Below are 16528 nucleotides of genomic sequence, written 5' to 3' on the forward strand. Positions count from 1 at the left end.
ACTTGAAATGTAAATTTCATTTAATTACAACCATAAAAAAATAAAATAATAAAAAAAAGAAAGAAATGATGATGGTATAGAGTCCCTGGGTGGTGCAAACAGTTAACAGGCTCAGCTGTTAACCAAGAGGTTGGAAGTTGGAGTCTACCCAGAGGCACCTCAAAAGAAAAGCCTGGCGATCTACTTCCAAATAATCAGCCATTGAAAACTCTATGGAGTACAGTTCTATTCTGACACACATTGGGTTGACATGAGTCGGAATGGACTTGACGGCAACTGGTTTTATGATACCGTGCAGAAATGACCAGGAAATACAGGAAATTGGTGTGCGGGTGTGTCCACATTCCAGGAAAGGAAGAAGAGGCCTCTTTCATCAAATCCAGTACTCCAAGATATACTCCAAATCACACACCCTCACCCTAATAACTGGTGGCCCTGTGACCTTTGACATTTCATTCCTTCAATGCTGGGTCTCTGCTCCAGGACTGCTTTCCTTGGAGGACTTCATGGAGGACACATTCGCCCTCTCCCTGGAGCATTTGAGAAGTCCATGCCTTGTCCTGAGAACACTCTCCCAAATCCCTGATCAAAACTTACTGCCTTCTTTGGAATCCTTCTTATATGTGCCCAGTTCTAATTTGTGATTTTGTATCTATATTCTTTTACAATTTGATTATCTACAGCAAAAAAATTGCATTTTTACGGATGAGTCAGAATGCTTTCTGTATTTCTGTAAAGATGGAAAATAGTCATATCTTTTTCTCTACAGCATCCCCATTTGAAAAGGAAAAAAAAAATGAGGATCTGCCCCAAAGATCACAAGACCCTAGAAGAAGCTGGAGAATGTTTAATTTATTTTCTGTACTGCGACACATTCTGGCCACTCAAGGGAAAACAAGCCACCTATTACAAAGTGAGAGAAAAGAACCCAGTGGAAAAGAAAGGCATATGAGAAGAAAATCTGAGGAGGTCTACTATCTGCTTGAAACCTCAGGAGTCACACTGGAAGCTATGATTTTCAAATCTTGTGTTTGTCATTTGGAGATGTAAGAGGTTATAGGAGATGTAAGAGGTTATAAATTGAGTTTCTTTAGAACATACTGGTTTCTGTGGATCAGCTCCCTGAATCTGTGTGCTGGAGCCAAAAGAAAGTGATTTTTTCTGGAAATATTTTTTGAGTTCTTTTGAGCAAAGCTCTATTCTAGACGATGAAGGAAAATCAAAAACAAATAAGACAGTGATTGCCTTCCAAGAGTAGATATATCCACAAATTCCTGTGCAGCAAAGCAGCAAAGGAAAGGCTCAGCGTGCCTGGGAAATCAGAGAAAAAAAAAAAGCCAAGTCCAGATGGGTGATCTGTCATCCCCACCTGTCCCAGGCAGCTCAGAAGGGAATTATGTAGCTGTACACAAATTGTGGACTACAATGGGTTGTTTTGCTATGAGTTTGGAGTCCCTGGGTGGTATAAACGGTTAACACACTCCGCTACTAACCAAAAGGTTAGGGGTTTGAGTTCACCCAAAGACACCTTGGAAGAAAGACCTGGCAATCTACTTGCAGCCACTGAAAACCCTAAGGAGCACAGTTCTGCTCTGATACACTTGAGGTCACCATGTGTTTGAATCAACTTCATGCAACTGGGTATTTTGGGTTTTTATCGGTGGGGGTAGAAAAGAAAGTTGGAGTATATTCAGAATCTGGCCACTTCTCACCAACTCCTTTGCCCTTACTCTTGAGAGCTACCATTACCTCTCACCTAGGCTACTGCAATAACTGCCCTCTCCACTGGTCTCCCTACTTCTGTCCTTGCCCCCTACAGTCTATTCTCAACAGAGCAGCCAGAGTGGTTCTTTTAAAATCATCTCACTCCTCTACTCAAAACTATCCAATGGCTCTCCATCTCAAAAAAGAAGCCAGTATTACACAGGCCTTTGAGTTCCTGCTTGATCTTCACACATCCACCCTGTTAACCTCTTTGACCTCATATCACTGCCAAGCACACACGTGGACCCTGAAGCTCATAAACCTTAAGTTTCTGCTCACCTCACTTGCTCATTCCATTCCAAGGCACTGAGAGTAGTGCTAGAAATGTGTTTAGGCGATCTTTTTGTTTTTTTTTTTCAATTTGCAAAAGTCAAATATTCTAACCACAATGGACTAAGACCATTGTCTCATTCTACTTCTACTCATGTCAGATGGCACTGAAATCCAGATAAGGGGAAGTCAGGTTGAAGATACAATGAGTTTGTCTTTAGTGGAATATATTTATATGATTCATTGCTGGTTCTGTATAGAATTAAGTTATTGGTGGCCACCCCAGAGTAGGAACGGCTCTCAGAAATCCTCCTACCACTGTGGATTCAGCCACTGTTGTGACAAGGAGGTACAGAGCTTAAGGTCATATGGCAACATGACCACGTACTACAGAACCTGGTACTGCAAGTTTGTGGCAGGGCTTTGAACGTATTTGTTCAGGTTCAATCCCCTGCTGAGAATTTGCAGTTCTAACAAGTTCCCTGCTGATAATTTGCATTTCCACCCCAGATATATTGAATCAGAATATACATTTTAACAAGATTCCCATGTGATTCTTATGTATAACTTCCTGGGAACTTATTAGAAATGCAAATTCTCAGCAGAGAACTTGTTAGAAATGCAAATTCTTAGCAGGGGTTTGGACCAGAATGAACCAGTCTGAAGCCCTGGTGTGTAGATCATGGAGACAGAAGGAGACAGAAGGTAAGAAATACGGAGCCAGAAGTTAGCCTAGACAGAATTCTTCCAGTCATTAGACAAGTAAAATTGTATGTGGAAGATTTAATTTTCATCAGCTTCTAGTAAAAATAGAATTTATCTCCAATCAGGAGTATTAAACATATACTCAATATTGAGTATAATAGGCATACTATATATTTTTTGATGGGGATTGCGTAAAATAAAATTTATTAGAATTCCTGTGTTTATAGAGCACAAACCTATTTGGAGAATAACTACAAATAGCAAATCCATCTGTATTAGCTCATATATGAAAAGAAGCACGATGGAAGTTTCCCCAAGGCTGTCAACAATTCTAACATTTTATATGACATTATCAAGTTGTGAAGGTGAAAAAAACTTTTAAAACTAGCAGTAATTTTAAAAACTTATTTTAATTAACTATGTTAGAAGAATGAATAAGAAAGATTGAAGAGGAACTGATGCCTTAGAATTATGGTGTTGGCAAAGAATATTGAATACACCATGGACTGCCAGAAGAACAAACTAATCTGTCTTGGAAGAACTATAGCCAGAAAGCTCCTTAGAAGCAAGGATGGCGAGACTTCCTCTCACATACTTTGGGCATATTATAAGGAGGGACTAGTTCCTGGAGAAGGACATCATGCTTGGTAAAGTAAAGGGTCAGCGAAAAAGAGGAAGACCTTCTGTGAGATGGATTGACACAGTAGCTGCAACAATGGGCTCAAGCATAACAACGATTGTGAGGATGGCTCAGGAGCAGCCAGTGTTTTGTTCTGTTGTACATGGGGTTGCTATGGGTTGGAGCCAACTCGATGGCAACTAACAACAACATGCTAGAAAAACCACCACTAGTCTGGCAGTTTGTTGTACTGTGATGGCTTGTGTGCTGTGTGATGCTGGAAGCTATGCCACCAGTATTTCAAATATCAGCAGGGTCATCCATGGTGGACAGGTTTCAGAGGAGCTTCCAGACTAAGACAGACTAGGGAGAAGAATCTGGCAATCTACTTCTAAAAAACTTGGCCAGTGAAAACCTTATAAATAACAATGGAACATTGTCTAATATAGTGCCAGAAGATGAGCCCCTCAGGTTGGAAGGCACTCAAAATACAACTGGTGAAGAGCTGTTTCCTCAAAGTAGAGTCGACCTTAATGATATGGATGGAGTAAAGCTTTTGGGACATTCATGTGCTGATGTGGGAAGAAACTCAAAAGGGAAGAAACAGCTGCAAACATCCATTATCAGAATAATCTTAATAATCAGTGGAATGTAAGAAGTATGAATCTCGGAAATTGAAAGTCATCAAAAATGAAATGGAAATCATAAAGATCGATATCCCAGGCATTAGAGAGCTGAAATGGACTGGTATTTGGCCATTTTGAATCAGACAATTATATGATCTACTATGCCGGGAATGACAAATTGAAGAGGAACAATGTTGCATTCATTGTCAAAAAGAACATTTCAAGATCTATCCTGAAGTAGAACTCTGCCAGTGATATGATAATATCTATCTGCCTACAAGGATGACCGGTTAATACAACTATTATTCAAATATGCCCACCAACCACTAATGCCAAAGATGAAGAAATTAAAGATTTTTACCAACTTCTGAAGTCTGAAATTGTTCAAATATACAATTAAGATGCATTGATAATTACTGGCGATTGGCATTAGAAAGTTGGATACAAAGAAGAAGGATCAGTAGTTGGAAATTATGTCCTCGGTGATAGAAATGACGCTGGAGATCGTATGATAGAATTTTGCAAGACCAGTGACTTCTTCATTGCAAATACCTTTTTTCAACAACGTAAACGGCGACTATACACGTGGACCTCACCAGATGGAATACACAGGAATCAAACAGACTTACATCCGTGGAGAGAGATGATGGAAAACTCAATATCATCAGTCAGAACAAGGCCAGGAGCTAACTGTGGAACAGACCATCCATTGTTCATATGCAAGTTCAGGTTGAAGATGGAGGAAATTAAAGCAAGTCCTCAAGAGCCAAAGTAGGACTGTGAGTATATCCCACCTGAATTTGGAGACCATCTCAAGAATAGATTTCACACATTGAACACTAATGACCAAAGACCAGACAAGTCATGGGATGACATTAAGGACATCATACATGTAGAAAGCAAAAGCTCATTAAAAAGAGAGGAAAGAAAGAAAAGACCAAAATGAATGTCAGAAGAGACTCTGAAACTTGCTCTTGAACATAGGGTAGCTAAAGCAAATGGGATAAATGATGAAGTAAAAGAGATGAACAGAAGAATTCAAAGGGCAGCTCAAGAAGACAAAGTATTATAATGAAATGTGCAAAGACCTGGAGTTAGAAAACCATAAGGGAAGATCATGCTTTGCATTTCTCAAGCAGAAAGAACTGAAGAAAAAATTCAAGCCTTGAGTTGCAATATTGAAGGATTCTATGGGCAAAATATTGAACAATGCAGGAAGCATCAAAAGAAGATGGAAGGAATACACAGAGTCACTGTACCAAAAATAATAGGTTGACATTCAACCATTTTAGGAGATAGCATATGATCAAAAACCAATGGTACTGAAGGAAGAAGTCCAAGCAGCACTGAAGGGAATGACTCCAGGAATTGATGGAATACCAACTGAGATGTTTCAACAAACAGATGCAGCGCTGGAGGTGTTCACTCCTCTATGCCAAGAAATTTGGAAGACAGCTACCTGGCCAACCAACTGGAAGAAATACATATTTGTGTCATTCCCAAGAAAGCTGATACAAAGAATGTGGAAATTATTGAACAATATCATTAATATCACATGCAAGTAAAATTTTGCGAAGATAATTCAAAAACATTTACAACAGTACATCAACAGGGAACTGCCAGAAATTCTAACCGGATTCAGAGGAGGACATGGAGTGAGAGATATCATTGCTTATGTCAGACGGATCTTGGCTGAAAGCAGAGAATACCAGAAAGATGTTTACCTGTGTTTTATTGACTATGCAAAGGCACTGGACTATGTGGATCATAAAAAATTATGGATACAGTTGTGAAGAATGGGAATTCCAGAACGTTTAATTGTGCTCATATGGAATCAGTACATAGACCAAGAGGCAGTCATTCTAACAGAACAAAGGATACTGTCTGGTTTAATATCATGAAAAGTGTGTGTCAGGGTTGTATCCCTTCACCATACTTATTCAATCTGTATGCTGAGAAAATACTCTGAGGAGCTGGACTAATGAAGAAGAACGGGGCATCAGGATTGGAGGAAGACTCATTAACAACCTGCATTATGCAGATGACACAACCTCACTTGCTGAAAGCTAAGAGGACTTGAAGCACTCAGTCATGAAGAGCAAAGACTACATACAGCTTTCAGTATGGATTACACCTCAACATAAAGAAAACAAAAATCCTCACAACTGGACCAAAAAGTAACATCATGATAAATTGAGAAAATATTGAATTTGTCAAGGATTTCATTTTACTTGGATCCACAATCAATGCCCATGGAAGCAGTGGTCAAAAAAATCAAAGGACGTATTGCATGGGGAAAATCTGCTGCAAAATATCTCTTTACAGGGTTAAAAAGCAAAGATATCTCTTTGAGGACTAAGGTGCATCTGACCCAAGCCATGGTATTTACAATCACCTCATATGCATGCAAAAGCTGGATGGTGAATAAGGAGAACTGAAGAAGAATTGATGCCTTTGAATTATGTTGTTGATAAATAATACAGAATATACCATGAACTACCAAAGTAGGACCAAGTCTGTCTTGGAAGAAGTACAGCCAGAGTGCTCCTTGCAAGTGAGGATGGCAAGATTTCGTCTCATGTACTTTGGATATGTTATCAGGAGGGTCCAGTCCTTGGAGAAGGACATCTTGCTTGGTAAAGTAAAGGGTAGGTGAAAAAAAAAGGAAGACCTTCAATGAGATGGATTGACACAGTGTCTGCAACAATGGGCTGAAACATAGCAATGATTGTGAGGATGGTGCAGGACATGGCAGTGTTTCCTCTGTTGTACATAGGGTGGCTATGAGTCTAATGGCACCTCACAAAAACAACAGTAACAATCAGCTTGGAGAGGTCAGGGGAAAAAATTACGCAGAGGGGATATTTTACCTCATTGAAATATCTTTAATATCCGCAACATTTAGTAAAGATGCAAACAAAACCTGTTGTGTCCAGTCTATTCCGACTCATAGAGACCTTATAGGGCAGAGTAGAACTGCCCTGTAGGGTTTCCAAGGAAGGGCTGGTGGATTCGAACTGCTGACCTTTTGGTTAGCAGCCAAGCTCTTAACCACTTTATATATAGGTTCACAACATCATTAGGAAGCTTGGGCCATTGAGGATGTTTGCGAAAATATAACAAGCCAGCCATGGGTGACACGGGAAAATAATAATCTTCTCTCAGATATATTTTATTCTTTACTATCTCCATATTCACATAAAATTCCACATTCTTTAAGATATGGAAAACTCCAGCTAAGTAATTCAAATATTTAAAACATTATGATTACAGTCTATTTCCCGTTTGTTCTTTGTTATTCACCTTTTCTGTATAGCTTGTATGGGAGGCCCAAAGACAAACCTTATTAAAGCTTACACGTGCTGTTGTACAAAGCAACAAGGAAGAGAGTTGTTCACAGGTAAAATACCTAATTCAGATCTCATATAGTTTGGTAATATGGGAAGCAGAAAATGTGGGTAATTGCGGGTTTTCTTTAAACTAGCAAAGGACGTCCTTGATCCCAATATGTGGAGGCTGCGGAGGCGGCACTCATTACTCCACAAGGGAAAGCTTTAATATGTTTATGGGGGGTGGGTGGGAAGAATCAGACAAGAACTGTGTATAGTCACCGTTTATGTTGCTGAAAGAAGGTATTTGCAAGGAAGAAGTCATTTGTCTTGCAAAATTCTATCATGCAATCTCCAGCGTAGTTTCTATTATCAAGGCCATAATTTCCAACTACCGATCCTTCTTTCTTTCCAACTTTCTAATTCCAATCACGAGCAATTATCAATGCATCTTGATGGCATGTTTGATCAATTTCAGACTTCAGAAGTTAGTAAAAATCTTTAATTTCTTCTTCTTTGACATTAGTGATTGGTGAGTAAATTTGAATAATAGTCATACTAATTGGTCTTCCTTGTAGGTGTATGGATTTTGTCCTATCACTGACTGCGTTGTACTTTAGCATAGTTTTTGAAATATTTTTTTGACAATGATTGCGACACCATTCCTCTTTAATTTGTCATTCCCAGCATAATAGACCATACCATTGTCCAGTTCAAAATGGCCAATACCAATCCATTTCAGCTTACTAATGCCTAGAATATCAATCTTTATGCATTCTATTTCATTTTTGACGAAAAGAAAGCTGATTGGAAGGTCTCAAATCTCTGATCCTCTAGCAAATACGTCACTTGTTGTGATGTTTAGTAAAGTGATGTAAAGTTAGCATTGTTACTTTAAGTTTTAAAATTATGTAAGGATACATGTATTTTATTGAATGGTTAAAAGCTACTTGAAGAGACAGAAAATCTCTCAGGTAGCGCTACCTAGCATATCATAAAACAGAAAAAAATCCATTCCTGTCGAGTCAATTCTGATTCGTGGCAACCCCATGTGTTACGTAGTAGAACTGCTCCATCGGGTTTTCTCCACTTCAATCTTCACAGGGAGGAGCTCTAATGCTGCAGTTGTTAAGCCCTTGGCTGCTAACCAAAAGGTCAGAGGTTTGAACCCACCAGCCTGCTCCTCGGGAGAAAGATGTGGCAATCTGCTTCTGGAAAGATTTACTGCCTTAGAAACCCCGTAGGGCAGTTCTACTCTGTTCTATAGGGCTGCTATGAGTTGGAACTGACTATTGGCAATGCGTTTGGCTTTTTTTGGGTTTTTTATTCTTTACAGAAGCAGATCACCAAGTCTGTATTCTGCGGCACCACTGTGTGGGTTCAAACATCCAAACTTTAGTTTAGTAGCTGAGAGCAAACCTTTTGCACCACCCAGGGACCTATCATAAAACAAACCAAACCAAACCCTTTGCCAATGAGTCGATTCTAACTCATAGTGACCCTATAAAGACAGAGTAGAACTGCCCCATAGGGTTTCCAAGGATCTGCTGGTGGAGTCGAACTGTCAACCTTTTGGTTAGGTGACAAGCTCTTAACTACTATGCCACCAGGGCCCCTGGACCTATCAGAGGTGCTCATAGACAATCAAAAATGTGTGTTGATGATAGAATTAATGAATGAATATTATAGGTTAAAAAAGCTCCTCAGTCTATTGCCAGAGCTACAGGAACTGGTATGACTGAAGAGTCATTATTACTGATCATGATGATACAAATGATAATGACACAAGTGTCAGTCCCTTGAGTTACGTGGTCATTATAACAAGTCCAGAGGAAGGGACTGGCCTGTGCTTCCTCTTCCAGTCACTATTAGGAAGCAGGTTCAGACATGGCTGTGTGATCAAAACATTTAGCATCATTATCCAGCAATGAATATTTGTCTGCAAATTATGTATTCTGTATAAGGAGGACCAGCAAGTTGCATTCCTTATCATAAAATTGTCAATTAACCAATTAATTAATTGCCCACTAAAAAAAACAAATATTATCTAAATAGTATTTGTACCAAAAATGTTTGTCCAAATCTGTGTAGGAGGAATCAATTAAACTAATCTAGAGCAGGCTATTCTACAAAATGACTGCACTGAGCTTTTCCAAAAATTCAATATAGTAATTTAAAAAACTAGTCTAGATGTAAAAGCAAGTAAGGAGATTAGAAAGCAAACACAATGTGTGAACACAGATTGGATACTGTACCAAAAATAAAAACCAGCAAGGAAAGATATTTTGGGGGCAATTGGGCAAACTGTAATATGTAATTATTATTGTATCAATGTTATATTTCTCGAGTGTGGTGATGGCATTGTGTTTATGCAGGAGAACAGCCTTATTCTTAGGTGATGCAAGCTGAAGTATTTAGGGGTAAGTGTCACGATGTCTACAAATTTACTTTCAAATGGTTCAATGACAATAAAATGTGTGTGTGTGTCTGGGTTTAGAAAGAGAGATAAAGAGAAGACAACACAAATGCAGCAAAATGTTAACAATTGTAGAACTTAGATGAAGGGTATATAGGTGATCATTTTTTAAACTTTTCCATAAAATTCTAACATTCTAAAATAAAAACTTGGGGGGAATATAAAAAAGAATAATGTTATAGAGAAATGTCTAAAGACATGAAAAGTATCTATGAGTATAGTAAACCTAAAAAGCACATTTGAAAATAATGTACAGGCCAGTTATATTTGGGAATGTGTACTTGGATGAATATACACAGACAATGCATACACATTAGGGAATATATACTTGGATGAATGTACACAGATAATGTGTAGACATTTGGGAATATGTACTTGGATGAATATACACAGATAACATATAAACATTTGGGAATATGTACTTGGATGAATATGCACAGATACGTTAATAGTGGTCACTGTGCTCTCTAGAGTTGTGCAACAGGGCAGCCTCAGCGGTGATCTCCAGATCGCAGGATTACTGTGACTTCTGCTTTCTTATTCTTATTTATGCAAAATTGCCTATTTTACACATATACATTCATACATATAAGGAATTGCTTTAAAAGAGTGAGATCTGGATCTTAGATCATGGTCTTAACATATCAAAACTCTGCAAAACTCAGTCCTCTTGGAAAACTGTCCCTATTAAATCTAGTTAGCCTTATGTTTACACTATTGATATAATACCAGAGATTTGAGTATAAATAAAGCATTTGATTTGAAAAAGAAAAAAATGATGATAATAATTCTAGTCTCATAGGCTGGCATTGGGAAAATGAAAGTATTGCCCCAGAGAGCATAACTAATCGCCTATCAGCGGAAACTACATTGGGACAGATTTCAGCTCGTGATGAGGCTGAATGTTGCAATGAGTAAGTGTCCAACAAGGGAACGGAGTGCATCAAGAAATAATGACCTGTCTAGGTAGGCTAACCACCTGTTAGGGGTGTTATTAGAATGAGGGACAGGACATTAGATATATTCTAATCTAGCCTTTAGTCTCTAAAGAACCTATGGTCCAAAATAAAGAAAATAGCAGTAACAAGTTGGGTACTTGTCTATTGAAGGAAAAACTACTTAATTGTCTGACTAACTGGAGACAAAAGAGAAGATCAATATTCTCTGGTTGAGGCACCATACTTTAAAACTGTAATATTATTAATAATGTTCTGCTAGACCAATTACTAGGGTTCCCTGAGTGGCACCAGTTGCTAAGCTCTTGACTGTTAACTGAAAGGTTTGAACCCACCCAGAGGCTCTGGGAAGACAGGCCTGGCCATCTGCTTCTGAAAGGTCAGAGCCTTACTCTATAGAGCAAGTCTACTCTGCACACATGGGGTCACCATAAGTCAGAATCAGCTTGACTGCAACTAACAACAACAGACCAGTTACTTAAACAAAACAACAAAGTGTGTTTCTTGCTGTTATGAAATAAAATTGTAGAATTCATTTTTTAAATTTAGTATATTCGTATAATGGAATATTGCTTTGAAATAAAAAATGAAGACCAAACTACTGATGCACACAACCACATGGAGGTATGTCAAAAATCTTACACTGAGCACAAGAAGAGAGACTACAGAACACATACTGGGTGGCTCCATTTACATCAATTTCAACAACAGGCAAAACTAACCTGATAGAAGTCAGAAGGTGGCTGTGACGGTACAGGGGTCTCACTGGAAAAGGGTACAAGGGAACTTTCTGGGGTGGTAGTTACACAGGTATACACAGCCGTCAAACCTTATTGAACTGAGTACTTAATATCTGCGCATTTTATTGTACAAAAATTTAACCTCCATAAAAAAGAAAATAAAAATTAAAACAAATATATTCACTTTGAGTCATCTGAAGAACTCTGTACTTACCAGAGGATTTCTTTTTACTGAAGAACATTTTTGCACCAGATTATTTTTCAGCAGTCTTCAACAGTTGGCCTGGACACAGGAAAAGTGCACAGCATTAGTATTTTTAAAATTCTCGTTAACCATAAATTTCTATCCTTTAGCCTTCTTCCTAGTCAAATCCATATTACTAGGAAGTCACTGATACGATAAGAGATTCCACTCCCATGGAGCCCTGTACTTCCCAATTCAGAAAGCCTCTGTCACTCTAGAATGTACTTGCCTATTTTATTGGCTCTCTTCTCATTAGACCACCAAGTCCATTAAGGCAGGGATCTTATCTGTCTGGCTCATAGTTATATCTCCGATGTCCAACAAATGCCTGGCACATAGTGATGATGCTCGATAAACATTTGCTGAATGAAAGAATGAATGACATACTCATTTCCTGTGAGGAATGGAGCAAAGGTACCCAGACTTTACAAAACACTTCCTTTTGAGCAACTATCCCTTCCCAGACTCCACCCTCATGTGCCAAAAGGCCTTAGATCTGCCTTCCCAAGATGTGGCAGTTACAGCTTTCTTGTCTGCTCCCTTCCTCTTGCTGGTCCTCATTCCGCTGTGTACCTCAAACTACAGCTTAGGGAGAACCTCAAAGGATGAGCAAAATTTAGTTGGCATTAAGAAGAGCTTTGCAGGCAAACTGAAGAGCATGAGAAAGAAGAGAAAAATGAGGGTGTCTTTGGAGGAGAGGGACAATGAGGAAGCACTACAATTATAAAAGAAGATTCACAAAGAAGATTTTTTGAGATAAGGCCTACCTGTGAAAAATAACATGAACAAAAGTGAGTTTTCATCCATGAAGGACTTTCTTTGTTCCAAAGAACAGTCACAACAACAGACACAAGATGGCAACAGAGAGGAGGAGGAATGAATTTTGTGATTATGACATCTGTATCTGGTGGCCCCATCTGGCCAGAGGGGAAAGGCTCATTAGCAAGTTCTAAACCAACTTGTTAGGGCTTGAAAATTCTCTCTGGAGACTCAGTCAACATGTTCTGTTTTCATGGACTCAGAGTCCCTGGAACAGGGGAAAGGAAGAACAATTCTTTACACAAGATGGCAAAAGGGACTCTGCACTCTGACAGATGGCAATGAGAATGCAGGCAGAAGAAAGAAATTCAGTCTCTCAGAAGGTTAATAAGAGTACTGGCCACTGGCAAACTTACCTTCCTTCTTATTAGTTTACTAGATTTTGTTTGAAAAATTGGTATTAACAGATAACAAGTACAAAGATGAACCTAAATATATTCGTGTAATATAAAGGTAACTAAAGACAAACTATCCATGTAACCTCTGCCCTCTCTCATTCTAGCTCTTTCTGAAAGCACTTCTCACTTTTAAAGCTCCTAGACAACCCAACAAAAGCAATACCACATCCTTCCTAAAATTATTTTTAAATCATAAAGATATTCCATTACTTTCAATTCCCCTAATACCACTTTCTGAAGTGTTTTTGAAATATTCTAATTTGAAGATATTAAATAAATCCATTATTTAATTTTAGTTATTTTTGCTTTTGTATAAAATATTCTCTACTTCAAAATGAATCCAAATATTTTTACTCTCTAAGACATAAAATTACAGCCAAAAATTAACAATTGGCATTTCAAGTCCATTTCTTTGTAGTAATGACAATCCAGGAATATTTTGTGGAGGGTATGTAGCAGATTATAGTTTAACTTTGAGTAAGTAAAATTTAGTTCTTTTATTTTTGTACATTTATTAACTCACCAAAATATCCCAGCTGACACTCACTTCACTTCTAAAGTGTGTCAGAATAAAGAAAAAGTCATCCTTTGTTGAACTTTTGGATCAGTGAAGGTCTAAGGAAATAGAATAAACAAAATCAGATACGAGAAAAGGGTTTGCTGAAGTGAAATCTAACTCTAGGAGTCGAAATACAGAATTTTGAAATTCAACCGTTTATAAGTGCTAAAGCAAACAATATTTGCATGAATACATTCCCCCTTTTCTTAAATCACTCCAAAGCAGGAGAAATGGTAAAAAGGAAACCTTCTGAATAGGTTTTATCTTACCCTTAGCTTCATCTTATGCAAGGGATTAAAATGGTGGTTTCCTTGTGTGAGAGTTCTAGTGGGTTTTTATAAGAAAGAGAGGTATAGGAAAAATAGGAAGAGAGAGAGAGGTAACAAATAATAGCCAAGGACCCTACATATATTAGTTTCTTTTAAAATGCAGTTAGTAATTTTTTAAAAAAATATTGAAGGTTATACTTCCATGAAGAATTCATTTTCTTTACATCTCAAGTTTAAGTTTTCAATCTTACTCACAGAAAATAATTCTTCTATGAAAGAAATGGCCTAGTCAAAAGAAGGTGCCAGTTTGTAAGGGAAAATAAGGAGTTTGGTTCCACACACCTTGGGATTGAAGTGATAACAAGACATCCAAGTTGGAAATGCTACTTGAGCAACTGTGTGGGGATGAGGGAGTCCTGGCCATATTATGATTTTACACGGAGGTCTCTCCTTAGGGTGAAAATGAGAACACCTGAGTGCAGCTGGCACCATGCTTTCAACAAAGGATTAAAATGGAGATTCCCTTTAATGATCTGAGGTCACTCAACAATTAAGTTATTATAGCTAATTCCCCCTGCTCCAATTCCCACTCGCCAAGCAACCTGCCGATAATTCACTTTCCCACAGAAGCCTGCCTACAGGGAAACAATGCACTAGTCGTGCTGAAGTGAACATTCTGGTCCTCCTGATACTTAAACTGCACATTTTAAATGAATAAATTGCCATTCTTATCTTACATCATCAGTCTTCTGAACTAATATTAGTCTGCTCCGGAAAGTTAGATCTGCTTTTAATCTGCTATTGAATTACAGTCCAAGCTCTACAGGACAAAAGACCCATACTGATTACGGTTAACTCACCAAAAAGCCTCCACAGAACAGCCCACTGAGCTACTCAAGGCACAGCAGGATGTGGTGGTTGACTCATTCCTTGAAGTCAAACAGCCCTGGTCTTAGACCTCTGCTTGTTCCACCAATTAGTTACATAACCATCAATAAGCGGGGCATGTAAGCTCTGTCACCCTCAGAACCAGCCTAGATGGGATGTTGGGGCAGAGTGAACATAATGAGGGTGCTTATTAGATGTAGTTATTATCTTGAACGCTGCCCTCTGAACTTTGTCAAAGTATCTACACGAACATTAGGATGAAACTGCTTCAAGACTTCAGCAATAAAAGAAAGAAGATAAGTGCAAATGGATAATGAGACTTTAAAGTGAAGCCATGTTTAAGGTGGGGAGACAGGGGTGTAGGGGTTTTCTGGGGGGCAAAACCAATGGAAAGAGAAAGATTAAAAATACAAGGTAGATTGAAAGGCAAAGGAATTGCAGGAGAGTGGAAAAGGGAAAAGGAAGGGGCCAAGGCAGTTGGGGAAGAGACAGAAGCAGTCAAAGCCAGTAGAGCAGTGTGGGGCAGATTCCTGGCGGCTCACCTCCTTGCCCAGAGCCCTGCCCAGTTGAGCCCCCCTTCCCCCATCTCCCATCTCAGAGTTCACAAGAAACAGGAGTTTTTCCACTGGTGGATCCTCTAGCTCCTTTGGGTAGTGAGCGCTCTCCAGTTATCAGGACTCAGGGACAAGATGGGCCCAGGAGAAAAGGACTCAATGTTCCTCAATGAGTCCAACCCCAGACCTCAACTCTTGTGAGGAATGTCTGCCTCTCTTTTCCTTCTATTCTACCTTCTCCACTCTGTTCTACTTGCCTTCCTTGTTCTCAGACTCTGTTTTCTCTTCCTCTTTGGAGGCAGGAGACTATACTGAGGCCACTTTTAGGATAACAGAATTAAAATCCATCTCGATGACTTTCTATCTCATATTACTTTAGCGAGTCGCTTGCCCTTCATAACGCTCGGTCTTTGAACCTGCAAAATGGACATAAGAAAGCTGTTCTCCCAGAGCTGTTGTGAGGTAAAGTAGGCGTGTTTATACGGTGCACTCCATAAAACTGTTTCCTTCCTCCTCTCCTTTCCTCCTTCCCAGTCTGCCTCTTCTCCTCCTGTTCCCTCTCTTTTTTGCCTCTTTCAGTCTCCCAGCTTCCTTTCTCTGTTTCCTTAAGCTTTCTTGATATTTCTTGCTAAGACATTTTTCTTCCCGACCCAACCTACCTTCTCTCTGAGGACTAATCTAACAAGAGGAGAGAAGTCGGGCTGCCTGGGAGGCAGCATCAGTGTGGAAGTAAGCAAGCCTTGACAAATCTACTTGGTTGAGCCGTGAGGGGTATGAAAACCGGAAGCTAGGATGGCAAGATGAATGAACAAGCCCTCTTCTCTGCTCTTGTGGCTCTTTATCTTCTCTGGCCCTAACTCTGGCCCTTTTCTCCCTCAGGCCCTAGGTTCCCAGAGGCTGAAGAGCCTCACCAACTCTTCCACCCTGGACATGGTGATCTTGCAGTCACACCCTCTGACAGTCCAGCCTACCAGCCCAAGAATATTACCTGGGGCCCCAGTGCCAGGCTCTGAGGGGCAGCTGGGATGGGGGAATTGAACCACAGCTCTAAGACCCCAGGGAAGGGAAGTCTGGAAGGAAAGGGAAATCTCAGTCTTAAGAGGTAAGACCAGTAAGGAAAAAGGGAAGCATCTAGGGAATAAGCCCAGATCTCTGCCTGTCAGGTGAGGGGTGGGAAACCAGACCAGTTGCCTCTGATCGATTCTGACTCATGGAGACACCATGTATGTCAGAGTAGCACTGTGCTCCATAGGGTTTTCAATGGCTGATTTTTCTTTTTTTCAGAACTAAATCACCATGCCTTTCTTCCAAG

At 39.4% G+C, this 16528-nt stretch overlaps 1 protein-coding gene across 1 annotated transcript in view; it reads right to left on the reverse strand.

Moving 5' to 3' along the window:
• The window catches only part of ATP8B4 (ATPase phospholipid transporting 8B4 (putative)), a 256394-nt gene extending 242810 nt beyond the window's left edge, over nucleotides 1-13584 (reverse strand). The window contains exons 1-3 of the mRNA XM_004386306.2: nucleotides 13470-13584; nucleotides 11959-12091; nucleotides 11700-11768 (exon numbers count right to left, since the gene is read on the reverse strand). Of these exons, the coding sequence (XP_004386363.2) occupies nucleotides 11700-11727 (28 nt within the window). The 5' untranslated portion in view covers nucleotides 11728-11768; nucleotides 11959-12091; nucleotides 13470-13584. The remainder of the gene's footprint in view (nucleotides 1-11699; nucleotides 11769-11958; nucleotides 12092-13469) is intronic.
• Nucleotides 13585-16528: the final 2944 nt, after the last annotated feature.

Source organism: Trichechus manatus, unplaced genomic scaffold (assembly GCF_000243295.1).
Source record: "Trichechus manatus latirostris isolate Lorelei unplaced genomic scaffold, TriManLat1.0 scaffold00161, whole genome shotgun sequence".
NCBI classification, from domain to species: Eukaryota; Metazoa; Chordata; class Mammalia; order Sirenia; family Trichechidae; genus Trichechus; species Trichechus manatus.